The 27,583-nt window shown below is 40.6% G+C and overlaps 1 protein-coding gene and 2 long non-coding RNA genes across 11 annotated transcripts in view; 2 read left to right on the forward strand and 1 right to left on the reverse strand.

Annotated features, from left to right (window-relative positions):
• The window catches only part of LOC135944628 (cell adhesion molecule Dscam2-like), a 116,130-nt gene that overhangs the window by 43,339 nt on the left and 45,208 nt on the right, over positions 1–27,583 (reverse strand). For 8 of the 9 annotated variants that reach the window (XR_010575352.1, XM_065491714.1, XM_065491715.1 and 5 more), the window contains exons 2-4: positions 26,597–26,920; positions 10,347–10,508; positions 1,008–1,157 (exon numbers count right to left, since the gene is read on the reverse strand). Coding sequence is in view for 8 of the 9 variants with exons in the window: in XM_065491714.1 (XP_065347786.1) it covers positions 1,008–1,157; positions 10,347–10,508; positions 26,597–26,920 (636 nt within the window). In the remaining variant the exon portion in view is untranslated. The remainder of the gene's footprint in view (positions 1–1,007; positions 1,158–10,346; positions 10,509–26,596; positions 26,921–27,583) is intronic. The other variant, XM_065491713.1, reaches the window with a different exon arrangement.
• On the forward strand, positions 10,859–11,416 carry LOC135944632 (uncharacterized). Its single transcript, XR_010575354.1, has 2 exons — positions 10,859–11,034; positions 11,120–11,416. It is a non-coding gene; the product is annotated as an uncharacterized LOC135944632 (long non-coding RNA).
• On the forward strand, positions 18,465–19,723 carry LOC135944631 (uncharacterized). Its single transcript, XR_010575353.1, has 2 exons — positions 18,465–18,758; positions 18,815–19,723. It is a non-coding gene; the product is annotated as an uncharacterized LOC135944631 (long non-coding RNA).

Here is a 27,583-nt window from a genome sequence, read left to right on the forward strand (position 1 = left end):
AACAAGCCGCCCCCGGAAGTGGACATAAATCTGGAAATTACATTTCACCGCTCCTTGCCAGCTTTTTTGCTCGACGCTCGCCTGGCGCAGAGTGGTTGATTAAATTTTAAGATTTCTCTAGTTCTCGCACGGGCTCTTTAGCGACGCCGGTTTATTATTCAGAGAGCAGCGGGCAGGATTTAATAAAAAGTTGTGCGGGCGGCCACAAAGGCGAAATAATTACTGCGAGCGGGCCCGTGCCGTGTTCTTTGAGCGAGGGCCGCGCGCAGAATCATTGTAATTGCCGCCAACTATACCATTAAGCATCAACCCCCTGAACGTGTGGCAAGAAAAGAACAAAAAGAGCGTGAAAGACGCGGGAGCAACTCTCGGCTGCCGTGAAAGAACGAACGCTCGCTCACTCGCTCGCCCCGTTTGCTCTGCAGCCAAACAATGGGCTAAATTACACACAACTCGCTGAAAAATTAACCAGACTCGGCTCACTTGGAGAGAGAAAGGAAAAAACTGCACACGGCCGTGCGCCTCGCGCAATTCTGAGCGTCCCGCCGCAATTTACAACTTGAATTCGCCCCGAAAAAGGAATTTACTGCAGGCATTTTTCTACCTCCACCAGTTCTACTTTGCTGCAGTATATTTATTGCCTTCACGTGCTTCGTTCTTGTTGTGCTACTAGGCTTTTTTACCGCAACCTTCAAAAAAATCAGATATTACTTACTAAAAGATTGGGGAAAAAAAATTCCATTTAAATGAAAGCTTTTATTTATAACTGATAGCTTGCCACCCTCAGTGAAGGACTGTTATGCGGCACAGTTTACATCAAACTGCAAGGTGTACGTCATTTCAAGATTTAAACATAAATATATTTTTTATTTTGATTCCATTAATTGTGGTCCAAATTTGGTATGCATAGCAAGGTATAAGTATTTGTTGCTTACAGAAAACCTTTCCAAGTTTTTTAAAAAGTTTCTGTCTTTCCATTATTTTATTTCTACATAGAGTAAACTCACCAGTGAGTTGTATTCTGCCAGAGTTCAAACTCTCGACGGATTCTAGAGTGAGTTGGTGATGCGTCCTGCATCGGTAGCTCTTGGTCGCGTCCGCTCGGGACACGTCGCTGATGAGCAACTCGCCGCTGGGCAGCATGTGATATTTCCCGTCTGTAAACACACAATGGAATAATGCCATAGGTTAGAATAGTGATGCTGGGTAAAAAATGCAAATATTTTGCTAGCAAGTGAATGGAAAATCAGAACACCCTATAAATATATGAAAGTGAGTTTGGAAGGAAACCTCGTGAGAGGCGCAAAGCAAGAACCAGTCAAAAATTAGCTTTCGCTTTAGTATGTAAACAGTCATCTTCCATTACGAGCGGAATAAACAAAAGTTCCGTTTGTTGTCTCGTTCCTTCCTATATCAGAGCAATCTCTCAACCATTTCCCTCTGTTGCGATAGAAACTCATCAAGTGCTGAGACGAACACACTCAGGGAACCGACAAAAATAACTGGCGCCACGCCAGCTAACAGAAAAGTGCAATGCAAAAAGCGGCGCTTCTCTTCCCTCGGCCGATAAAAAGCAGTCAAATCCCCCGTAATGGGAAAAGACAAATATAAGCAACTTGAGAGCGCCTATATCGTCGCTCCAATCAAGCAACAACGTATTGGCTGTATATTTCCCAAGGGGGTAATGCTGTTGGAAATGCGCTCTCCACACTTTCCAGGAAGGTTTGAAAATAAGTCTGTTGGCTAAATTAGAAATAAAACTAATCAATTTATTGACCAAGTTTACGAAAGAATCTAAAGCTTATGCTTTCAAATGAAAGATTTCAAAGAAAAATCCTCATTTTTTAGTAATTGAAGAGGGAAGAGAAAATTTGACACAGCTAGTTTGGAAAACCATCTTGAAAAACAATTTTGAACAGACTCGCTTATTCTCTAATGGTATCAAATATAAATATTTAAGGATCATGGCCTCTTCTATACATTAAAAACATTAAATGAAACAAATGTTAAATTTGATTTCTCAGTATAACATCATACACAATTTTTTTGTTTTGAACAACAAGTTCATAGTCATGCCATAATTAAATTAAAAAATCTAAAAGAGATTAAACGAAAAGTACATGGCTCTGTTGATCAAATAAATTAGTCAGAGTGGCTTCAATGGTCTCGAGTCTTGATTCTCGCAGTAGCACGTTTTATTTACCGATTGTTTTGAGCATGTTTGAGTGTGAGTAATGTGCGATCTTGATTCAATGGCTACACAGCGTGCCGTCCGATTTTGCAGTGAGTCTGCAGTGCACGTCCTGCCGGTCCATTCATTATGACTCTCAAGTACCTCATTAAATTTAGCGCTTGTGAAAGAGGGCGGATTGGCACAGGCCGGCGTAGCACCCTCGCCAACCAGCTCCATCCACTGGCTGCAGCCGCTCGAGAGGGCATTTCATGCTTTACAGGCTGAATTGACTTTATTAAGTATTTATATCCTCTATTACAGCGGCCGCGTTGATCCCCATTTGTTCGATCGAATGGCCGACATTTTTCAGCCGTTATTGTGCGAAATTATGCTTGCCGCAGGAAATCTTCAACGCATTAAAGGGCGAATGAACGCCAGCTTGTTGTGCAGGATTAAATAAGAGCCGTTCTCCGATACTCGAGAGTTGCTGCGCACAAAAAGGAGATCCTCGCTCCACGGCAGACTTTGGAAGAGAAAAGACTGGCAACTCGGGTTCGGCGCTCGAAAAAGGCACGGTGATTTCCCCGCTGGTGCGAAACAGACACAAAAGCTGCCTCGGAATCCATCCCAGAGTGCAATTTGCGATCGTGCGGCGCAGCATCCACTTTATAAGGACTGCTTGTTATCTGTGTTCGAATTTGCGATCCTCAGCTCTGCCCGCCAGCTAATTAGAGCAGTTTAATTTACAATGTTTTGCTGATGCTTTATTTATCGAGCTGAATGGTGTGTGCAGCTCGCATCGCGTCGTTTCACCCCCCGCTTTCCCGTTCCGATCGCTTTTTAATACTAAAGCCTCGCCATTCATTCACAACTGTGTGGAAACAGAGCTTGTGCTCGGGCCCGACCAAAGGATTTTCGCAAAACTGGAGATTAATGCCGCGGTTGCCTTGGAAATTGTCTCTCCTCCATGCCCCTGTGGATCGTTTCAGGATTGAACTTTATGAGAGAAGAGCGGGGCATTGGAATCCAGATACCAACGTTTCGCTTTCATCGTTTTCGCGGAATAATACATGATGAAAATAATGGCGTGGTCGATTTAAAAGCAGGCTAAATTAAAAATGAAAGCTAGAACCAAAAATTTTAACGTAATGACCCAATTTCGTTTTTGTAGTAGGTATATTGTAATGAAAACTGAGCACAAATTTTACGACCATCCTGAATGCTTAAAATTTTGCCCGAATCGTTTTTTTGTGACAGTTATTTTGTTGAATTTCACTACCTTTAAAGCACACTGGCTTCGAAATTTTTATTCATATTTCGAAAAATATTCTGGAAATCAGAGCGATGTTGCAATTTTTGGAAATCAATATTTAAGTTAATAGAAATTAGGACCCACAACTTGCCTTGCTGTGACTTTTCCTAACTTCTATTGGTCCTTATAACTTGCTTGGTATAAATGGTATAAAACAACATAGGAAATTAGGAAACAAAGGAAAATCCAACAGGCAATCAAACAGTCGCAGAAACAATTGACGCATTCCTTGTCTTTTCCACCGTGAGTAGGGAGGGTGTCACATTTTATTGTCCGCTTTGTTTAAGCATCATTTCTTAAACGGTTCAGGTTTCATTCCTTCAATTCTCGCGCGAACGGGTAAAATTGGAATATTAACTTTAATTTAATATGTAAATTGATTTTTAGATATCAGCTGACCCCACATGTCGACAGCGTCTAAGCATTATGAGCAACGGGAAACTAAATATCTAAGTTTGATTCCTCATTGAAAAATGAAGCAAACTCTATGACAAAATTGGCAACCTCTTTTAGAAGACCAAAATAAACGCAATCATTATAGGAAATAATATTTCAGCGTGTTCAAAGTAATAATTTAGATGCTATCGGATCCTGGTTCGTGCTCTCTCGATTTCAATCTGGGCAATGGACACAACTCAACGGCCGACAAACAGAGGCTATTTGACCGTACACTGCCGCAGCAGATTTGTTGTTTCGCACGTGTGGCAAACTTATCACTCGGCCAGCCATCGAGCGCGAGAGATAGAGGAAAAGCGGCCAGATCAATACATATCGGCGAACCACTTTTGCGTTTTCATCCGCCGGCGGCTGTTCGGTTTGGCCCGCGGATGTTTTGCAGGGGTAAACAACACGGCAGCTATTTATCCAAGACGCGCGTACCGCCCGCCGCCTGCTATTAGATCAAACGGAAATTGCTCTCTCGGATTTCGGCCTTTTGCATGCTGCCGGAGCGGACTCGTTTCTCGGTTTTGCCGATGACGCGATTTGCGCCGAAAGACGGCCAGCAGGACAATAACGATCGCTGCGGGCCATCCGCACGTTCGAAAGGAAGCGGCCGCTTTATAAAAGAGCGGTGCAGGAAATTGGAGATTTACTCTTGAGCGCCATTCCGAATGGCACACCGGAATTGTTATTTAAATTTTATGCATTGCACAGGTTGTAAAAGTGTGAGCTCACAAAATGTGATGCAAATTGAGTTATTCTTCACGCTGGCTTAATTAAGCAGGAAAAAGCTTTTTGCTTGCAAGCTCATTAAAAAACAGCATTTTTATATGACTGTAAACAGGGATGACTTTCAAAAGAGTTGCAAAATTGTCTCATTTTGTCTGTGAAGCCATGTGGAAACTGAACAAAAGCTCAAATGAGTAAAAGAGTGAAATGCAAAAAAAAATAATTAATTTAGCAAACGAGGGAGAATTTTGTTCTCACTAAGCAAAATTTTAAAAATGGAGACTGTTAGTATTGACCAAACTTAATGTCTCCATCGTCCACATAAAATATGGCTGAACATTTTGAAGCAAAATCCTTGCTAATTGCCCTCTTGCGATTTCAAGTTTACCGCTAGATTGCTGTGATCGATCGAATTGCCAAAATCTGGCGCAAAATTGACCTTAAGCCTGGGTTGATGTATTTAAATAATGAAGTCTACCTTTTCCTGCTAAGGTTTTAAGAAAGAAATCAACCAACCAGAATATCCATGCCAAGTTTTCAAATAAATTAATAATATGGAGGAAATTAGAGATAGTTTTTACTTATGACTAATTCACATTCATGGGAAGCAGGAGCGTATTTAGCAGTAAAAAAAGGGTTGAGCATACAACTCGGAGCAGTAGGCCACAGAAGTCAAGAGGAAGCAGCCTTTTTATGATAGAATTAAAACCGTTGGGCCATAAGGAAAAGTTAATAAAAGATTATGTCCCTTAAGGACGAGAAAAAACGGGACACGTTTTGTGCTCGAGCAAACAAGGAAAAACGCGCAACGGCTTCTCATATCAGTATCGAGAGGAAGCTGGTAGCAGGCAGCTTGAGAGATATTCAAGCCGCTGGCGAAATCTGGGCTGCTGCATGGAGCGCGCCTTTTGTTTCCATTCTGCGCGAAGGGCGGCACAGAATGCGATCGTTGGGATTCCGGTGGGCGATTCGTGTTTCATTATTTACTACAAGTGTTATCTAGCGCGGAATAAGAATTGGCCGCACTGACAATCAGTCGGCGCGCGCGCTCTTGAAAAGGAACGGAAACGGCCTGTGTGGTCAATACAAGGCCAAATGAACCCGGCTTCTTTTTACCCAGCCCTGCCTGACGCTTTTACGGACTTTTCCAGCAGTCCCTCGAGACTTCTCCCACCGGTGCCGGCGGTGGCTAGAATATCAAAACGCGCAAATGTGCTTTTTCACTTCAAAGGCCTCGAGATAAATCAAACCTACTCGCCCCTGATGCACGCTTCTGCGAGCAAAATTGCTGCGGAATCCTGCAGATGGATGGTTTCAGATACTTCTCTCTACTCCATATGTGTGTGCGGGTAAAGGCAAAGAGCAAAAAATCTGCATTTCCGAGTAATGAAAATGAGGAAAAAGCCTTTGCGTAACTCGCGCGCGTGGCATGCAGGATTTATTGCAATGCTATGCTTTCTGCACCAGAGAATGGAAATTTTCTGCTCGAGCGTATGCTACTTTATGGAGTCGCATAGGGAGAGAGAGAAAGTACGACATATTCATACAGCCATGCGAGAATAGAAATAGAACAATATTGCTCGCATCAAATGCAAATATTGAGAGATGCAGGACAGCTGCACCATTGCAAAAGCGACCTACTTGTGCAAAAAACTGCAATAGATCCTTTTGAAACTTCCGCTTAAAATTGATTTGCAGTATATAGGGCAGTAAAAGAAAGAGTAATCAGTAATTGCGGTCGCCATTTTTACAGCTAAAAGCTTTTTTCTCTACGGCAGCGATGCTTTCTAAACCATTTTTATTGCACGAAGCTAATATCGCTCCAGAACATCTAATATGAAAAAAATGTTACAAGCTTACTAGATCTATGTTATAATGTACAAAAGAGTAATTGTTTCTGAGGCTTATATTTTTAATCACTATGATCATTTCTTCCTGATTAAATTGCTGTCATGGTTAGAGTAAATGTCCTTGGGCTAGATTCTCAGCAAAGTTTTCCAAGGTATAGTTTGGAAGAGATAAATTCTTCCAAAAACCTCTTCATACTAACCCTCACAACCCTCAAATCTCTGATATGGTATTATTAAAAAATCATGATTTTTTTCAGCTAACAATTCCGCCCAAGCGGTGAACGTACACACTCCAATCAAAGATCGTCTTCTCACGATTAGTGGTATTTTTAGTTTTCTATGAGGCTAAATGTCAGAAAAGTCACTTTCAGTCATCCCGAGACATTTAAATGGAAATTTGTGAAAGGGATCCGGATTTTGAGCTCAAAATGCGGCTAAACTAAGTGGGCAAAAATTCAGAATAGTTAATACCGAGGATCCACTTAGTGAATATTCAAATATAATTGCCATCAACCTCCGTCTTCCAAAAAACATGCATTTTGCGACTTTATATTTGTGCAAAAAGAGGTAGAGGGAGACAAATAATTTTAAAAAAGCGATAAATTTACAGTGTTTAACATTTCCTTCTAACAACTAATTATAAGAATTCGTTATAGCTCAAAATGAAATTCTCCGAATTTGCATTTTCCATGCGTACCACCGCAAGAAAATTGTGGGCGTGTGTAGAGCGCGCTGTGAAATTTCCCAAGGGCAATCGCGGCCGCTTTTCCGACTAACTCATCAACGTTTGTGTGTGAGTGCGTGTCTTTGTGCACATTCCACACAACTCGCCGAATTCTCGGTCGCTGCAACTGCGAGGGAAGAAGCAGAGAGAGCTTGCACACGCGTCGGTCGGTTTAATGATGTGCGATGTTTAAATAAGAGACGCCAGGCGAATAACACATGTAAAACACGCGGCAGCCGGCACGTCGGGTTGAATTGCTAGAGAAACAAGGATTCACTCTCACGCGCGCGCACACACACAGCGGCGGATTCATTTAAATAAATTTATACGGCAAACACAGAGACACCCTAGGAGGGTTCGCCTGGGGACACGTGCGGTGCGGTGCGGTATGGACCTCCCTTTGAAACCGAGAATCCGGCCTGGGTCCTTTCAGCCAATGTGTGACTCTTTCCGAATTTCGAAATGAAGCCTGCCAACGATGAGGGATAAAGGATCGTTCTCTATTTAAATCTCTCTTTCTCTTACGTACAAAATGAACGTGCCGGCAGATAATGTACGTTCCCCGCCCACCCTCTCAGTCAATAACGCTCTTTGTCTTTGGCTCCAAAAATCCATTCGGTGCAGAGAAAGAGCGCTTACCCATGCAGAATAGATGATTATCCACGAAATTTGGCTGCCGACGCTTCCTCTCTCCTTTGTGCCGCGCCCGTCGCCGCGCTTAAGACCCACTTGCAAATGCAGTTTTCATCCGCCTCCTCCAATCTCGGCCCCGGCAAAATGTGTTCTTTATGCTCGACCGCGGCAGTCGGCATTGGCGAAAAGATATCAAATTGATTTCGCTATATACCTCGCGCGGTTTCATGTCGATCTCAAACTTTTGAAAGGGTTTTAACCCGGCTGAGCTGCGCGTATAAATACAAATGCTCATAAATCAAATGACGCAAGCAAGCTCAAAGATGAGAAACTTGGTGGCCCGAAAATTTTGCCAGTCATATATTTAAAAGCTTTTCATCCCAAGAGTAAGTTGTTATCGACATGAATTATGTGAAAAAATACCTTTAATAAGAAGGATTTGAATTGCGATGAATGCTAATACCGAGTTTTTCCAGAAGTACTAAAGAATACTCCATTATATTTGACAAGTTGGTTGAGACTGAATATTAATTAATTAAGAACAATTTGAAAGCCGCTAAAATGTCCTCTAGACACTCCTGTTTGTTTATGAACAAAATTTCTAGAAGGCATGGCGTTTAATAATACTAATTGACCCTAATTTAAATAAAGTACACCTCAGCAATGATGTGCAAATATATTTCTATTTTAATTCCTACAGTATAGCTACGAGAGATGCTCATTTCATGGATGTTATTTTCTGGTGTGTAATTAGAAACTTTGTCATCTAGAATCCCCAGTTACAACTGTAAAAGGTTTCCCTCTTTGATTAAGAGTTGTCTTGATTTGTACGACTTCCTTGAACTTAATGAAAACACAAAGTTTAGTTTACAATGCAAGGCACGGAAGTATAAACAAATGACGTTCTTTAAAAGTGAAGCTTTACTGAAATTGTGTAAAAAATCCTTTACTTGAATAAAAATTTGGATATATAGCTAAAAATTTCCCAGGTATAGCCGTTTAAATTTTTGAAAAAAGCAGCTCAAAAGTTTGCATGCTAATCAAGAGGCGAGCTCTGTCTACTTTTTGGAAATCATAATTTATTTCAAAATTCAGCGAATCTTCCTACAAATTCGCACACCATTGGATCGATCTCGACGAGAGGGATCGAAGTCAAGCGAAAGACGAGTTAGTGAAAAAAACGTTTAACCTTCTAGAAATTCAGAAAAATATAAAATTTAAAAGTTCGATGGTCCGGATGGTCCTGACCTCATTATTGCACATCGTAAAGATAAACTGTTGCTAAATACCAACCAATGAACTACTCACTATAGTAAACAATGCAAATGTATGTTGGCCTGTAAAGCTCTACTTTAACTGTTTGCAAAAGCATTGTAAACGGAATATGCCCTTGGTGTTCAATAGTTATTCCATTTCAAAGATATTATGCAAAACTTGTTAAATGAAATCCGATAAGACCATATTCAAGGAGGCCAATCCAGTTTGAAGAACGAACCAGTTTAATAAAATAAATTTCGCAGCACGAATATAGCGCAGGGTAATTATCTTTCTTTTTGACAGTGAAGATAAAATTCGGTTGGCAGTTAAATTCCCTTGGCCCGGTCTAATTTATTTTCTTAGAGACCGTTGTTTAACACGAAACTGCGAGCACCGGTAAATGCCATTAAAGATTCCCCGTTGAACTATATCGGCTGGAAGCGATCTCTCGGCTTGCGTGGGCTTAAACTGCTGCTGCTGCCTTTGTCGTCACTCATCTCATATATTCAATTATTCAGGCAGCGCCTTGCGTATCACAAAGCAGGCAAAATATTTATGCTAGAGCCAATTTTGCAGAGTTAATAGGATTCACCCCTGGCGGAGTGACTCTCAGAGATAGAAAAACAAAAAGGTCTCCGTCATCCGCCGACGGTGAGTGCGCATATCGGCAGGTGGGCGTGTGTGATGTTTGCCTAAATTAAACTTGGAGCACGGTGCGCCGGGAAAGTAATCCTTCGGGAGGGAACCCGCCGCGCGGAATAATAATAATACATAAAAGAGCAAGACGGTTGGGCGGAGGGTGATTGAATAGCGAAAAATTGAGAGGAAGTGCGTGCGATCGACGCGTTGGCGGCGGCGGAGCTGCATTTCTGCTGATAACCCCCTTGAATACTAATCGCGCCCGACAGCACCGGGCTTTGCTTTTTCTCCTAATTTGCTCCTTTGGAGAGGGCAAAGGTGGCGATTTCCCCGGTCGGAATAATTTTACTGCAGAGCCCGGCGGCGCCGACTTTTATTATTATTCTTGCGAGACGGATCAAATCATGTAATGGACTGGTTTCTCGTCTGATTGATTGAGACGGCTTGGTTTTATGCCACGCTTTTCGTGCGTAAATGCGAGCACTTAAATCCTAGGGATGAATAATTCGGTGCCTTCCCAACCGCAAGAGCAAAAAATAATCATTTTTTGGTTGTTGCGGTGTTAAATTGAAAGGGCTTTTGACTCACCGCTGATGATCGAGGGGTAGATGTTGAAATTCGGCTCTTGCAGCCACGAGGTGACGGTGACGTAGTCCTTGACGAAAGCTGGCACGGTGCACCGCATGATCACCGTGTTGCCCACATTGCCACCTGGATTCTGCACCTCGGGCTCGTAATGCTGGTTAACCACTGTAACAAAAACCGCACCCCCGAGCGTTAATACCTTAACAGTCATAATGCCATCGATTTCGCATCACCAGCAGCCAATAAGAGTGAATTACAGCTTGTCGTGCATGCGTTAGAATTGCAGTTTACTTTTGCTTTAATGCAAACAAACGACGTGTCATGTTCAATGAAAATAAACTGTTTAAAGAGGATGGTGTGTTCTAAAATATACAAAATATGAATAATGCAGCTATATTGCTTTTAAAATAGGTTTCTATCTAAGCAAAATCCTTTCAAAAACGCTCTAATTTGAAAGAAAAGGAGGGCGCTGAAATTTTTAGATGTGATGAAGCATATTGTAATTTGAATTATATTATGGTGGCTGCCGAAAGGTGGCGCTCTCTCCTACCCTGGCTGCCTGAGTATATCCGTGTTAACCTGATAAGGAGTTATTCTAAACTCGACGATAAACGTGTGCGGTAGCAGCAAATATTGCTCCCTCGGCCGCACATTTTAGGAGTTCGTTAACCTTGAGCACATAGCTCCCTTTGTAAGTGATTATCTCTCTGAACAATATTACTATTTGTGGTTTGTGAATTTAGTTAGTTATAATGACGTGTATGTACATATTACAGTACGAACCCTATAATTGACGAATAATTGAACTACCCTGTTTGTATATTGCCAATCTCTGACAACTCCCTTTTAGGGGTAAGCTTATGTTATTATATATATATATATATTGTGTTGTGTTATATTAATTGAGTTATTATTTTATTCTTGTCATTTTTATATATTATATTTTAATAATTGACAATGGCCTTTTGCCTTTTTAATGTGTTTAGTTTTAACATTCTTTTCTATGCATTTATGGAATTTATTATATTATTTCAGACTAAATTACGGCAAATACAATAAAGGCATTGCAACAATTTGTGGGGTTTGACTTATCTCGACCATTCCCCATAATATAAAATAAAAATGAACAGGAAGCTTGGTGGAAAACTCTGAATTGTTTCTGCCTTGACATTGGAGAGTAATAAATAATTAATTAACTAAATGAACTGGATTTCGGAAGCGGAATCTATTTTCTATTTATGTAGCTGAAACTTTGGGGAAATGTGGAGAAATTCTTGAAGTTTCCTACCTAATTTGTTCTACCCCAGAAATTATGTTTACATCTGTTTATGACAATCAAAATTAATTACACTGTAGCGGTCAGGGTTCAGGTTCGAGGAGCCAGAATTATTAATACAAGAGCAGCTTGCGTCCTTAATCATTAATCTCTTTTATTTGGGACTTTTCGTGGCAATAATCGTTGCATTAGAAGTGTAGAACAGAACCCAAACCGGGTTCCGTCAATTTATACAATTCCTATCTCGCACGCATTCTCCATCAAGGTCGGGAGACATCAGATGCGACTGCTTTCGTGCGAGAACAATTATGCAGTGGGGGTTAAGGTGCAGTAAAGATGAGAATCACCTTTGCACTGGCACCTATGACAGTCAAGGGATATTTTACTTGTAGTGGCGGCAAGGCCCCACAACACGATCTATTCCATACCTTTTTTTTGCATTTATTTTATCAATTTTTGTATAGGCATCTTGTTCCTAAAATCTTTAATATCTTTTCTGCTGCCCCAAACCTTTGTCCGGGACTTTTTTAATGATAATACCATTATATTCATTTTATATTAAGATACGAGCGGTCTGCAACATAATCTAAAACATTTTCATTTGTATCTTTGAAACCCGTCACCTTACGAAATAAATTATTTTCGCTATGGACTTTTCAATATTACTATGCTTGGTAAAGATTATGGCACACAAAATAATTATGTTCATACAGAACTTGAATTCTAAATTATATGAGGCAAGGTTTGATATTTTTTTATATCATAACGGTATCACAAACATAAGCTTATTGAGGACATTTTTTTGCATTTTTCACTCAAGACATTTCATAATAATTTCCCTGTAAAAAGACTGAATCAGATTGTCGACCTAGTTTGAATAATGAATTTGGGTGGGCGTTTTTCCGGCGCTCAATGCAGAGAGTGGCGTTTGTCAACGACAGCTGTTCACCGCCGGGCTTTGTGTGTGTGCATATAATATATCTGGTACGCAAATGTGAACTCACTCACCTTACGTGCGTATTGATTGAGCCGAGGGAGTAAATCAGCTCGAGTTTTCGCCCAAGCCGAGTCAGCCAAAGCCCATTTCCAGCAAGGGTGCAAGATGCGAGAGCGAGCGGACGTCGACAGCATTTTAAAAGTTTATCATCGTGTGGCGGAGGCGGCCGGCTAGCGAGCTCGTAAAGTGCGCTACAAAATATCAGCAGCCACTCTTACGTGACCTCTTGCGCTGGCAGGAATTTCGGCCGCGTGGCCGCTCAAATATTTATGCCCTGGCTTGGATATTTTGAACGTGCGAGCGTACAAAGCAGGCAAAGACGTAAACTATGATAAATGTGCAAATTCCCTGCTGAAAGATAGAAGAGGCTGAGTTTTGCATTTTTATGCCCCTTGGAGAGAAAGGTGGCTGCACGACTTTCTCCCCACTCGCGAGCTAGGTGTTTTCTGTTTTTCACGCCGAATTTGAATTCTCGCCGACGCAAGAGATGGCATTGCATTATTTATGGAATTGTTGTCAACTTCACGACCTGCTGCCAGCCCGCTTATTGGAATTTGCTTTTAGATGGAATTGCAAATTGCGTTCCCCCTCATGCGTGCCTCACTTTGCGACACGGAACTGAATTATCGTGTGTGCCCTCGGACGGAAAACGTGAGCTGATATAAATGCTCAAGGACAAAACTTGTGATTTCAAACTAGGAAAGGTTGCAAGCTAGGCTTCGAGCAACATAAATATTCCTCCAGAAAATTGCATGGATCAACTGAAAATATTGTGTAAACATAATTACCATAATTACAATTTATGAAATTTCGATTCATCAACAATTTTACTGCTTTAGTTTTATACATATTTAAAATTGTCTTGCTCAAGATACAGGGAGCCAATTACTTTAATTGTTGCATAATAATTATTGACCTATTTTAAATTAGCAGACAGCTTCAATTAAATAGGCTCTTATATCGCAGTTCCACTCCCTGCACTATTGATATAATAGTGTCAAACGGCTTCATCAAGACACAATCTTAAATGAAGCCGCGAGAGTGGAAAAATAAACAAGGCTTTGTGCAGTCGTTGGCGATGATTGCGCGTATTTAATTAACACTGCACAGCGTAGAACAGTTAATTAGGCTGCAAGCATTTTAGGCGAATGTGTACGTGCTGGCGTTTTAAAACGGAATCGCCGAGCACACTCAAGAGGATAATCCGAGCCAGAGCAAATCTAGTTAGCAAGCGCACAAAGAAACTATCCAGGCGCGCACAGAACGAGTGAGTAGTTTGTCTCTGCTGCTGCTTCTGCTTCTGATGCTACTGGAGCTCCGAAAAGGCACACGTGGCATTGAGGACGAGTGTTGCACCAAGATAAGGAGCTCTGGGCCGGCGGGAAAATAATCGCGCGTGAGATGATGAAAGAAAGCGGAGCAGCGAGCAAAGAACTCGCTCTTAATTACTCCCTCGCACGCCGAGGCGGCAAACTTAATTTGAATTTGTGGTGTTTTTGTTGAGAACGAGCTTGTTTGCATGCAACTTTTCACGCCACTGGCAAAAACCACCGCACCGACAACTTTTGATCTCGAGGCATGCTGGTAATGCGCGGTGCCGAGTTTCTTGACACAATAACACACAGCACACGGAGCGAGCGTTTGCGGGAGTGAGTGAGTTGTTCTCCGCTCTATGCATTTCAAGTCGGTTAGAAGGCCTAACTGCGAAACTTTCAGCGAGAGTACTCGCAAGTGGAGAATCGCGGGTTAAATGCTAAAAGCTCCACTTTTCACGGCTTCAAGTGTGATAACGAGTGGAGGAATATTAGCCGCACGCCACAAAACAGTTTTCCTCGTTCCTCCGTAGGATAGGATCGTAAACCAGCCTTGAGACAAGCAATTTGAACCCACTTAAATATTTATATTTTAAACTACTTTAAACATCCGCGTACATGGCTTTTGTTTATTTTACACACGGTGTTTTCCACAACATCGGCACTTTTCTTTGAAAATTTCTGATACAGGGAGGAAGCGAAAAATTGAAAAGAATAAATAGCTCACTATAGGCAGCTGCTGTTTAGTCTCATAAACAAAATCTGCGAAGCAAATTTCATCTCCACAGAATAAGTTGAAAAGAGGAATCTTGTACCACCTGACGTTAAAAAAGTTTTTTCTGTTTCCCAGAAATTTCAGAAAAAATGTTATTTCTTGTACATCGTGCAAAGGCCTATTCATTTGTGTGGCAAATTGGTCGCGTGAAATAAATGTCATTCATTTGAAAATTGAATTGACATTGATGAGCAGTTAAATTGGTCATTGGTTAACGTTTAAAAAGATATAGAGCTTTTATCATCTCCAATGCACTAGTTGAAAAACAGAAAACTAAGAACCTTCGAGGTCTGTGCCCTTACAGTATTCTTACGTGAAAATTTTACAGAAAAACAATTGATGAACGGAAAGAATAAAAGAATACAGTTATAAATAATCTGCGCTACAGGCAAACATTTTCCAGGGTTCCTCTGAATTGAAAGAAACAAAAAATCAAGAACAGATCTGTACTTTCTTTCAATAGTATTTTCAAATAAAAAATCTTGTTAGCACGATTACTCAAAATTTTTTAGAATATCTGAACTTCAAAAATCTCTTCCTACTTTGAAACTACGTTTTTGCAGTATGTACAAGTAAAATTGGTGTGTTGCACTGACTACCAATGTTATCTTAACAAAAAGCATGGTTTCACCATGACAACAAACTCGGCACAGGTCTTTATTTAGCAAGAGGGAAGAAGAGTGCGGCATTCCCTCATTGCCGCCGCGGCAGAAGGAGAATGGGCTCATTAAGGCAGGGAAGACAAGCCGCGAGAGTGTTTGATACACACTGGTTGCATAACAAATTAAACAGAGCGACGCGCTCATTACCAAGCGAGGTATATAGTGGAAACTTGGAATAGCAAGCGAAGAACCTAGATACTGGCAACCTGGAAACCGCGCTGCGGAACCAATCGGCTAATTGACACCGAGACTAATTTTAAGAGCAGCTATAGACTTTGCTTTTCAGACTAATTGTGTGGCACAATTACGTGCGGTCTCCGCTTTTTGGCCAACATTTTGCTTTTGACGTCGATGTATAGGGGATTTCTGCGAAGTTCGTGTCCCGTTTGCAAAGTCAACACAATCCGGCCTTGTATCGGAAACGTGATCTGATCGTCAAAAGGGTAATTACGCGACTAGAGCGAGTCGAGCTGCTGTTATCAATTCGAGTTAATTAAACTGTGCGTGTGTGTTTGCTCGTGTATAGCTCTCGCTCTCGTGGAATCCGGACAAATTCTCGTGTGTCACTCACGCATGTTGAGATCAAATTTCGCCACCATTCTGCATTTGCAAACAAAAAAGAACAAGCTGTCAACAACAGTTCGGTAAAAACGAAAAATACGGAGTAAGGTTTTTATAGCTGTGCCAGCCGAAGTTTTAAGAGTTTTCTCTAGCTCTACTTTGGGTGTTTTACGCTCCTTTTGCAGCTGACGTTATAAGAAGAAAATAAAAAAGAAAAACTGACAGAATGTTCGAATACAATCGAAAATATTTGATCCTGTTCCGAATTTTTGTAAGAGCTTCCTTCTTTGTCGAGAAATTGCGCGTGTGCACTTTGAGACTAATGACTAACAGTAGCGCAGTGAAAAAACAGCAAATGAAAAATTTCCGCACCGATGTTGAAACGCGACGCGGTTGATCCCGCGCCTCGGCAGTTGCAGTAATCAAAGTTGGAAACGCGTGTCATTTCACGCGAGAAACTGCTGGATGCCTGCCCTTTTGTTCGCCACGACAGATGGGTGGCTGGGTGTGCGAGTATTAATTTCGCGCAACCTCGAGCTGTTTCATTTCTCATTTACTCAGCGCGCGCGGCAGTTAGGTGAGCAAGCGTGTGTGAGTACGCGCTGCAAAACGAACAAAAAGCTTTGCACTCGCGTATTAAATGAACAGTGGCGATGCTCACTTCAGCAGAAAAAAGGCCGCGTTGGCACAAAAATCGTGCGCTGCCTTTTCAACGCATGAAGTCACATGCACGCGCCGTTAACGAAATTATCGCCCACACGGCCTCAATTGATTCCGTTTTCCTCGACGCACGTATCCCGAATTTCCGGTTCATTCGCGGGATGGGAGACGGAAACTGCGACTATCAATTTCAAATCTGCCTTCTCTGATGAAAAGTAGCCATTTAAATCTTATGCAAGCTTGCTTGGATAAGTAAAAGGCTTTTTTGTGCAAATATTATATATACACACACACACACACGATTCTTGTTAATATTTTATTATATCAATTCCGTTTATTTCCAGGAAAAAGTCACGTAATCGGAAGTGTAAAATCGGTAAAATCAGTGACAGTTTGCCAGAGTGTGGGATGAGGAAAATGCCTAACTTGTACACACTTCCTGGCAGGGCCGTTTGGTCAGCAAATTGGCTCAATTAAATTTATTTCCGGTCGGCAGTGCAGAATGGCCGACGAGCGGGCGGATTTCCCGCCAGGGACGTCTCTATTATCGCCCTCAGCTCACGAAGATTAAAACAGCTTTATCCGTTTGCATGGGGGCCACGGCTTTATAGTCGGCAGACGCACTTGAAGGAATATCGTTCGAGTCGTCCGCGGCGGGCCGTGCTCCCTCGAGATCCGATAAGCTGCCCCCGGGGGCGCACGCGGGCAACCTTTTCGCCCGTCCGGTCCGCCGCCCGGCCGTGTTCTCCAAACGCCGCGCGTCAGGATTATTGGGGCCTACTCGGGCACGCTGGTCACGACGGCCTCGTGTGTGTAAACGAGCCCTCCATTACAGAGCAGAGCAAGAAGTGAGGCGGCAAAGGATTTGGCCGGATAAGCCACTGCCTCGCGCACACTGCGCTGATGTGTACCCAGATTACCTGCTGGGTTCGACTCCCGCCACCGCCAAAAGACCTAAAAATTTATGACTTTGCCTCGGCTGGACGTGTGCAAGGTGCGGCCTCAGGACCGGATTATTATTGCCTTCCGGAAACCTACTTCTTTTTTTTAAACCCCTCTATCTGTTAAACCATAGAATAAAAAATATTAATGAGTAAAATTCTTATGCAGGCCAAAATATGCATAAATTTCGAAGATATAAGTAATAAAAGTAATAAAAAAGTGTTTAATTAGTAAAACTAAAAAACTTACTAAACCTATGAGGATACGAAGCGTTTTTCTTGATTTAATGTTCATTATTTCGTAGCACACGTACCAGAAAAATAGTTGAAAATTTAAATATATGCAGCCATAGTCATGCGCAAAAATAATTTTCCTGCGAGTGCAATTTGCAATTAAAACGCCCATAAATTCCTCAGCAAACGTCGACGGAATATTATAATACGTTTAATCAATTAATTTGGTGTATGTGTCCGCGTTGGCTGCGCACACTATGCGGCTTTTTCCTGCAGTTCACTCGAGCAACAAGCCAACTGCATGCGATTTAATTTTTCTGTGCAGCGACGACGGAGTGCGCGAATTAATTTTGCGCCGTCGTCGACGACTGGCTGAAAATTGTATTTTAGAGTGCACGTGCTCGACGAGAAATAAATTATTGTACGTCGAGACGGGATTTTTCCTGCAGAGTGCACTCCAAGTGCGTCATTTGCACATATGTACGAGCACCCTAGTTTATTATTTTGCTCAGTCAACAAATGAAAATACTGTTTATTTTACTCAGAGTTCATATATCTGATTATGTTTTATAACTAAATTTTAATTTATCACAATTAAAACGACAGGAAGACAATTTCCGGACTGGAAACACAGAAACAAACCACAAACAGATATTATTATTATTGGTGTTGGTTGACTTGGTTATAACTGGTGCCGCGAGCTAACAATAAGAGACAGCAAGTGCAGAATGATGGTCGTCGGCCTAGCTCCTCTAGCTCTCGTGGTGTCGATGGCTCTTGCAGCCTCAGATTCGATTGAAAAAAATACACTTGATACCCCCGAGAACTTGAATATTACTAATCAAGGATCTAAGTATTGCCCAACTGATGACCCTTCATCGTCAGATGAATCGGCCTGCTTCCAAAACTTGACGTGCTTATGCAAGACAACAAGCGTCACAATGGATCTGACTTGTTCACAGAAGACTAATACACTGGAACTTTACGACAAACGCTGTACGTACTACATATTATTTTATCTTTTTGCAGATTTTGATATAAGATTTATGCAGCTGGTATTCCAATGTGTCCGAAAAAATTGCACTGCATGGATAAAGGTGATGCAAGCGGATTTAAAACGAAATACAAGAAAGCCAGCTGCTTTTGCAATGACGAAATGAAATCAAGGTCCAAGCAGTGGAAGAAAAACGAGATGGCCAAGCAACTCTCTATCGAAGCATTCAAAGTAACTTTGAGCATGATCCCGCACCCGAATCTTGACTACTATTGGAACTGCTCCGCCTCTGTCTTTGTGGCGATCGCCCTATTTTTGACCTTCGCACACTTCAGCATCTGCCTGAATGTGACAGCGAAGATACGAAAAATTTTCCAGATTGACCGACGGAATGGGCAAGTCACCAGCGATGAGCCCATCTATCAAGAGCTTGACTGTGACACCACAGATTCACGCCCGTTGGATTTCTATAGAAACATAAAGTCCGTCATCGCGGAGACTTCTGAATACTTGGAGCTAAATGATATTTAAGTTAAATACCTTAAATACAAATACTAAACAATCCAACTATACCCACTGTAATATCATTTCATTATGAATATTCAACTCATAATTATCCAGGTATTGCAAAATAAATGTGTTGTATTATTTAATTATTATTTTCTGCCTTTTGTTATGGTCGCAGTCTGTTGCGTCGAGATGAATATCCCAAAGCTTGTCGTTCGCCTGCGTGTAACTTCAACTCTTTATTTAATCTTTTGAAATCAGGGACTGTTGTGCAATATTTTCCGATACATTTTTACCAAATAACTATCTACCAGCGATCGGACCTTTGACGGAAAACAGCTCCATCCCATTGATTATTTTGTGTTGTATGATAGCAAGAGGTCTATATTGCCCTTATTGCTATTTCTCATAATATATGTAATTTGACAAATTGGGACATTAAATTGCTTAAATACAATTAAAGTTTAGGTTTTTCCTTATAATCATCACATAAATATTTATAAAGATTTTGAACATTAATTAATTTTGCACCAAGCTCGTTGGTATTACATCATGGTTTTGGAGTTCGCGACAACTGAGTAAAATAAGGTGGAAAAAAATGTTCCGTAATTTTTATTTGGACACCATATTTCAATTGGATTATAGTTGAAGTAAATAAAAATAAGTAGAATCAAGTTATTTCCTAATGTAGAGCGATATGTGAAAACAATTTAATTGTTTCATTGTTGCAACAATAATAAATCACTTTTTGGCTGCATGTGTTTGGAAAGGAATTTTGTCTACAGAGTGCACTCCAAGAGCGTATTATTATACATATTATTATGTATAATATGTGTATTATCATATAATATGTGTACGAGCCTGCTGGTTTATTCTTTAACTCAGTCTAAAGCCTAAAAAGGCACTTAGTAATTTATTTAGAGTTGTTTCGTTTTAATCAATAGAGGAAATAGAATAGTTTAAATTAATCACAATCAAACAACTATAGTTGAAAAAAAACCTTTTTCCTGGCTGCAAACAAAAGACTACGAACAGATCTTTTTAGGAACTCGATGAAAACTGGCACCGCGAGCCAAGCGATCTCCATACTCTAACAGTTATCATATGCAGAATGATGGTCGTTAGTTTAGCTCCTTTAGTTATCGTGGTAGCGATGGCTCCTGCAGCATCAGGTTTGATTCAAAAGTTAGGTGATATTGGAACGTGATTCAGCACCCTCATCTTGACTAAATTTGGAACTGCTCCGCCTCTGTCTTTGTGGGGATCGCCCTGTTTTATACCTTCGCACATCTCAGTATCTACCTGAAAGTACAAGTGAAGATGCACAAAAATTATCAGAGTAACCAACGAAAGGGGCACCTCACCGAAAAAAAGCTTTTTATCAAGAGCCTGAATTTTGACCGCGACACTTCATATCCAAGCCTGATTTCGATAAGAATGCTAACAATAAGTCTGTCACCGCGGAACACCCTGAATATTTTGGGTTAAAGGATGCTTAAATTTGATCCTAACAAAACTATTGTACCCGAGGGTGACAACCAACTATATCCTACACAATAGTAAAAACTCAACCTCGAAGTGCAATGTGTAGTACATAAACACATTATATTTCTTATTAAACACTTATGCTTTACGCTTCGCAAAAAAATCTGCTTTTTGTTCTGGCCAAGTTCATTAAAGAGTCTTTGTCTGCTTAAGCTCGCAGAAAGGTATAACAAGCACGTACTCAACAATAAACAGTTAATTACGATACTAAAATTTAGCCTTTTTAAATGATAATCATCACATCATCTATTAAAGGTGATTTCCCTGAAAAAAAAAACATTTCGCACCAAATTGGTCGGATTTAACACTGGTTTGGAAGTCAGCAACAACAGAAGAAAGTTTGTCAAAGATCTGCTCATCCCGGATAATTTAAAACGAAAGGAAATCAGTCCAGCAAAGCGTCAAACTGTATATAAAGGAAAATAACAAAAAATAAAATGTATTTAGAGTGCCCTTACACGATGAGAGCTAATTTTGTACATACCACATAAGTCAATGTTTGCATGTAAGGTGCACTCGAGACGTGTCATTTGTGTACCATCCTACTGATTTGAATTTTGGCTTAGTCTTCATCTGTATAAATACGAAGGCCAATTAATTTCTTGAGAGCTATATCACTTTAAAGCGGAGATTGATAAAATTTAAATTTATCGCAGTCGTCTAAAAGGAGATGGAGTAACACTTTTCCGTATTATATATACAGGAACCGCAAGAAAGTTTATTTTAAGGAACTGGTTGATTTGATGATAACTGGTGCCTTAAGCCAAGCTATATCTCGTTTTCTTTCTCACAAGAAGCAGGAAAGTCCAGGATGATGGTCGTTAACCTAGCTCCTCTAGTCCTCGTAGTGGCGTTGGCTGTTTCAGCATCAGGTTTGATTTTACTTAAAAAAATGTCTGATAAACCACCAGACATTTATATTTTTCAGGTCAACCATATCCACCGTGTCCAACTGATGACCCTTCATGGTCCAATAACTTGACCTGCTCCCAAAACTTGACGTGCTTATGCAATACAACAAACAAAAATGTGACTATGACTTGTTCACAGAAGACTAAAACTTTTGAACTTTACGACAAACGCTGTACGTAATATTTTCTTCTATTTTAGTACACTTAAATTTCATAAATTTGCAGCTGGAATCCCATTTTGTCCGAGTAAAATATTTTGCGATAATAAACCTAATGAAGATATGACGGGTAAATATATCGCATCCAGCTGCTATTGTAATGGCGAAATGAAATTGAGGTCTGAGCAATGGAAGAAGAATAAGGTGGCCAAACAACCCTCTATCGAACCATTCAGAGTGACTTTGAACATGATCCCGCACCCGAATCATGACTTCTTCTGGTACTGCTCCGCCGCTGTCTTTGTGGCGATCGCCCTATTTTTGACCTTCGCACACCTCAGCATCTACTTGGACGTTCCAGTGAAGATGCGCAAAATTTACCAAATTAACGCCACCGAAAATGAGCCCATCTATCAAGAGCTGAATCTCAAGCACGACGCCTCAGATCAGTCAGATCCACGCCCACTAGAATTCTACAAGAACACCAAGTCCATCATCTCGGAGAATCCTGAATACTTGGCACTGAAAGATATTTAAATTTAATCTGATCTCGAACAAATTTATCCATTTATTAAGTTGTATTGCATTTACTGTTGTACTGCGTGCCGGAATTGATGATCTAGAACAACGCCAAAATTTACCAGAGTACTCAATTTAAGTATGCGTAGCCAAGAAATATAATATTGGCAGCGTTGATTTACCTATTATGTTAGACAAAAAAATCTTTCCCAATTCCGACTTAAGTTGTTCCAAAAATTGACCAGTCGTTAATTTTAGGGCTACACTTTTGTAAAAATGGCACTTGGCATTTAACACGCGCGGGAGAAAATATACTTTTGTTCCGCCTTGGTCACAACTCAACTCACGTACAAAAACGGAAATCCAATACAACGTTAAATACATTTATATCCAATATAATACCAAAGCATTTTTTCTCAATGGGTATAGTGATTACTATTTCATTTTATTTTTCTAAATTAATATATTATCCACTTGCCTATCTCATATTACATGGTTACGCTCCGCACATATTTATTTGCTTCTTGTGGCCCTTTGTTTGCTTTTTTGACAAGTTTGTAAGACAACAAAGGGATTAATAAACAACTGATGCATTAAAATATATGTTTCCATCGTTTCCATCAATAATCACCTTCAAAGCTTATTATAAAATATTTAAAAAATATTTAATATAGGTGTGAACATAAAGTAGGACTATTTTTACATCTATTAATTCGTTTGATTTTAAAATTTGTTTTGAAGGTCAATAATGGGGAATTTTTTAAAATAAATCACATAAAATGTTTAAATGATGTTTTAAAGTCCAATTTTACCTGCAAGCGAGTTTATGGAATAAGTCTAGGCCGGTAGCATAATTGTTAAGGTGTTTAATGGATTAATAAAACTCAAGATGGAATGAGATATTTTTTTCCAGCACTGTACGGCTAGGAAATTGAAATATAAACTCAACATTAACTGATTTGAGTCTGAGATTGGCCTATATCTCAGTAATCGATTGATATTATTAGTCTCTCTCAATCTCCATTAAATTTTTTAATTGCATATTTGAATTTTCTGGCCGCATAATCATGCACAAATATTTTACATCATCTTGAGATTTTATATTCCGCTTTAACGTCTTAAAAAATAATTCCTGCGCGACCGCTCTTAATTATTAAGGCATATATTATCTCCGCAGTGTCAAGGCAATGGGAGATATTTGAGCATTTCGGGGATCTATCCCTGGCTGCCCAATGTTAGAGATGGCAAATGGAAGTATTTTTAATTTTAAGTAACTCGAAATGCTTAAATAGTTCAACAGGAGGCGTATCGGCGCCAACTAGCCACCACTGCTAGTTTTCGCACCTCAACAGCGGCTTTGTGGACAAAAAAACTGGCGTTTAAATCAAAGAACTCGGTGCGGGGAGGCGAAAAGATGGCTAAATTGGGTCCAAGCTCCTCTGCGGCCATTCCGGCCCTATGTTATCCGCTCGGGGAGTTATTGGGACTCGGTGTGCTCATAGCCCACAGGAAGTGATGAGCAGAGAGGTTTAAAAAATTAAAGTCAGTAAAAATCAAAATATTTTATGAATTGCAATGGAGGCACATTAAAACTCACGCAGAGTGATACTTCCATGGAAAAACGCAACAATTGAAAATTTCAGCACTCGTGATAATTAATATTTCAACGTCACACCTTCACTGTGAAAATTTCATGTCGAGGGAGGGAGCAAGTGTCGCATAGCTCGACGTCACAAAATGCGAATATCATTATGCAGATGATGCTCTCGATTAAAATGGATCGAGAAGGGCGCGGCTCCTTTTGATCGTGATCACAGAGGGCAACGAGACTCGAAAGTGATAACACCCGTCAAAGAAGAATCGACGACGCTGCTGGCTGAGCTTGTGATTAGCACATCAAGGAGCAGCCTACAAAATCTCGTCTGCCATCGCTTTAATCTGACTCTAAGGATGTTCTTGACAAAATTGAACCGCTTCTAAATTTGCATCATTTGAATTCAAATTTTTACAAAAATTCCAAATAAATTCAGCTATTTTTTATTCAACCACGAATTCAATTTGCCTCATTAAAGCATAATTCTAGAGTTGCTACAAATTTTTAATTGAATGAATCGAGAAATAGCGACCCAACTAATTCAAAACGTAATCCTAAAATTCAACTTTTCGTAATTCACGGGTGGGAAAGAGAATTTGATTACAAATTTATATCACCATCCAGTACAAAACATCGGTTCTTGGAAGCACATACATACTGGATGCTGGGCTGAAATATTGTGCTGTTCAAAGCGCGCGAGTTGTGTGTGTGTTCGGGTATAATCCAGCCCACTAAAAGCTAGTAATGGCAGCGCTGAATTAAAGCCGTAATGGCTTTGGCGTATTCCATTTCCGGCTGAAACGCGGCTGGCCAGCTTTTATTGCACTTGCAAAGTCGTCTGCTCGTGCATTTGCATCGGTGACAGCGTAATTGAGCCTTCATTGTCCGTCTCTGGCGCTACGAATGGCCGCCCAGATGCATAATCTGTCCCTCAGAGCGCGAAAATGGCACCGCTGCCGCCCTCGGGGGCACGGATCATTTTGCGTTTGGTGCGCGGAAATGGCCTTGTTATGCAAGCCCAAGTCGCAAACCTAGACAATTTATTGCCTTCTCCTCATTATTTGATGCTTGAGTTGTGACTCACTGCATAAAAAGGTTTGAGCCTTGTAAAAAATATATTTTAAACTTACTGACCAATAGCTTATTCTGGAACAAAAATCCAGGAAGTTTAGCTTATTATTAAAAAAGAGGAAATCAATTTCCGCTGATATCCCACAGCGCTGGCCCCCAAAATAGCAGTAAATTTGATATCAATATATTTGATAAATTTAATCTATTGCCACGTAATCGATTCTGACTCATTTCCGTAAAATCAAATTGCGCATCGTATTCCCTATATATGTTCACAAACTTAATTCTTATTTTTTGGTTTCCACAAAACTTTTGGTTTTAACAAAAAACTTGCGGATTTTTAACAGTAAATGTTTCAAAAAGAGTTAAAAATTCGCATAATTGCCTCGCTGACCTGTTGATTTTGCCACCGAACTGGCTTGTTTTCTATGGCAGCTCAGATTTAATTACCACGCCGATGCATATAAACAATTAACTGACACAGTTGTGCGCAAATGATTTAATAACGGGTATTACGTGGTAAATAGAAAGAAATCGGATTCTTTCTGGGTCAGCGGACGAAGCAGAAAATTTTAGCTAATGAAAACGCGCCTCAGTGGGAGTAATTTGCGCAGTTTTTCACCGCCTGAGAGGATATCCGTAAATAGAGTGAGGAATACGGCAACGAAGCCTCTCAAAGCTGCGTTGAATCTCCTGTTGCTCCCAACTACATGGTTTTTGAGCTAATTGAAAACCCTCATGCTCTTTTATGAATTGTATTTTTGCGTTGCAGGTAACCACAAAGAGCCGTGTATGTCGCATCCGACTTGTTTGTTCCGCAATACACGTGTGTGTATGTAACTGCCATTTCAATTAACCTCATTTCTTTGCCTCTGTGCTCTCGCGACGCGTACCTCACAAACGGCGGGTTTTGAAAGGCGAGTTGCGACCGAGATTGCACCCTCTGCCTTTTCTGCGAGTACACGTTGATTGAGCAATACGATTCAACACACTCTGCATTTCAATCCACAAGAGTGCGTATGTGTATGTGATGCTGGATTTACATTTGTTTACCATTCCACTTTGCAAAACCGCGCGGGCTTGAAAAAGTGAACTCAAATTGATTGTCACGTATGGTTTCCGGATAGTTCCATCATTGATTTAGAATATGCATTAATAAATTGAAGGACATTGAAGAAATTGAATTTTATCTTGAATTATAAATTCTGCCGCAAAATTGGAAATTTCTTGAGTTCGACCTTTTATTGTTTTAATCGTTATTTATATATCCTTACTTTTTCAATCTGGCTAAGGTTCTTTTACATAATACAAGTCAAAACCTCTTTCATCTCCCCAATTTTACCAAAAAAAAAGGTTAAAAGATGCCTTTTTTCATGTATATGGCTGGCTATATTTTGTCCAAAAAGGAAATTTTTCTTAAAACCAAAAAGGGAATTCAGACCGTTCTGACAACTTTCGAATCTTTCGGACAAAGTAGACGCTCCCACTTCAAAATTTGCAATGAAACACAATGGATAAAATAATGGTTGACTCACCAGCCTTGACGACAACATCCCTGCTGACAATGGAGCCGACCGCGTTGGTTGCCACGCACTTGTAGACGGCGGCGTGCACGTCCTGACGGTAGATTTCGGCCTGGAACGGCGGGAAGATGAGCGTGCCGTTGCCCATGGGCATCCGCACCCCGGGAATGACCGAGAGGGGAGAGCCGTCGGCCGCCACCCAGTCTACCATGGGGTCCGGGTTACCCTCGGCCTGGCAGTCCACCCTTCCGCCTCGGCTGTTGGTGAACTCTAGCCGGGGTGGTGGCTCCACCACGAAGCTCGGACCTTGGGTGTCAAACAGGCCATCCACCCCTTCTGAAACAAAATTTTCCAAAATTAAATATGATTTAAGGACATTAAATGGAAAATAATATAAAATAAATATTGCGTGCCTAGCAAAATATATGGAAAAATTACAGTTTCCACCGCCAAGTTACACTCGCTAGTTCTTATGAGAAGCCCATATAAAAGTATATAGGTGGTGAAAACTAAAAGTCGCGGCGCTAAGTGTAATTTTTCCAAAAGAAATTTAAATGGACAAAGACGTTAGAATGTTTAGAATGGGCCGCCGGGCTATTAAACTAGCAGCCAGTAAATCTTGACGTTATCTCATCACTGTTCGGGTAAGGAAAACAGAGTCGCTACTTTGATAGGATAGTAAATACAATTATGGGCTGAAAATTCTAATACCCCACCACAAGAATTTAATTTGAAGGTATGAAAGATGGTCAGTTTCGTTGACTCTACTTTCCTATAGCAGTGACTGCTGATTGTTGGGCTACTTGGTGGATTTTCCTTTTTGTCTCCTATGTTATATATGTTTTAGATTAACAATAAGGGCAGTAAAAAGTGGCATGTCTTGATTGTTTCTAAAAAACACATAACTTTTTACTTGATATACCAGTGACTGGTTCCAAAATTCCAATGGCGTTCAATAAAAGTGATATATTTTGGGAAGATTTAATAGTCTTAAGACAC

Source organism: Cloeon dipterum, chromosome 4 (assembly GCF_949628265.1).
Source record: "Cloeon dipterum chromosome 4, ieCloDipt1.1, whole genome shotgun sequence".
NCBI lineage: Eukaryota > Metazoa > Arthropoda > Insecta > Ephemeroptera > Baetidae > Cloeon > Cloeon dipterum.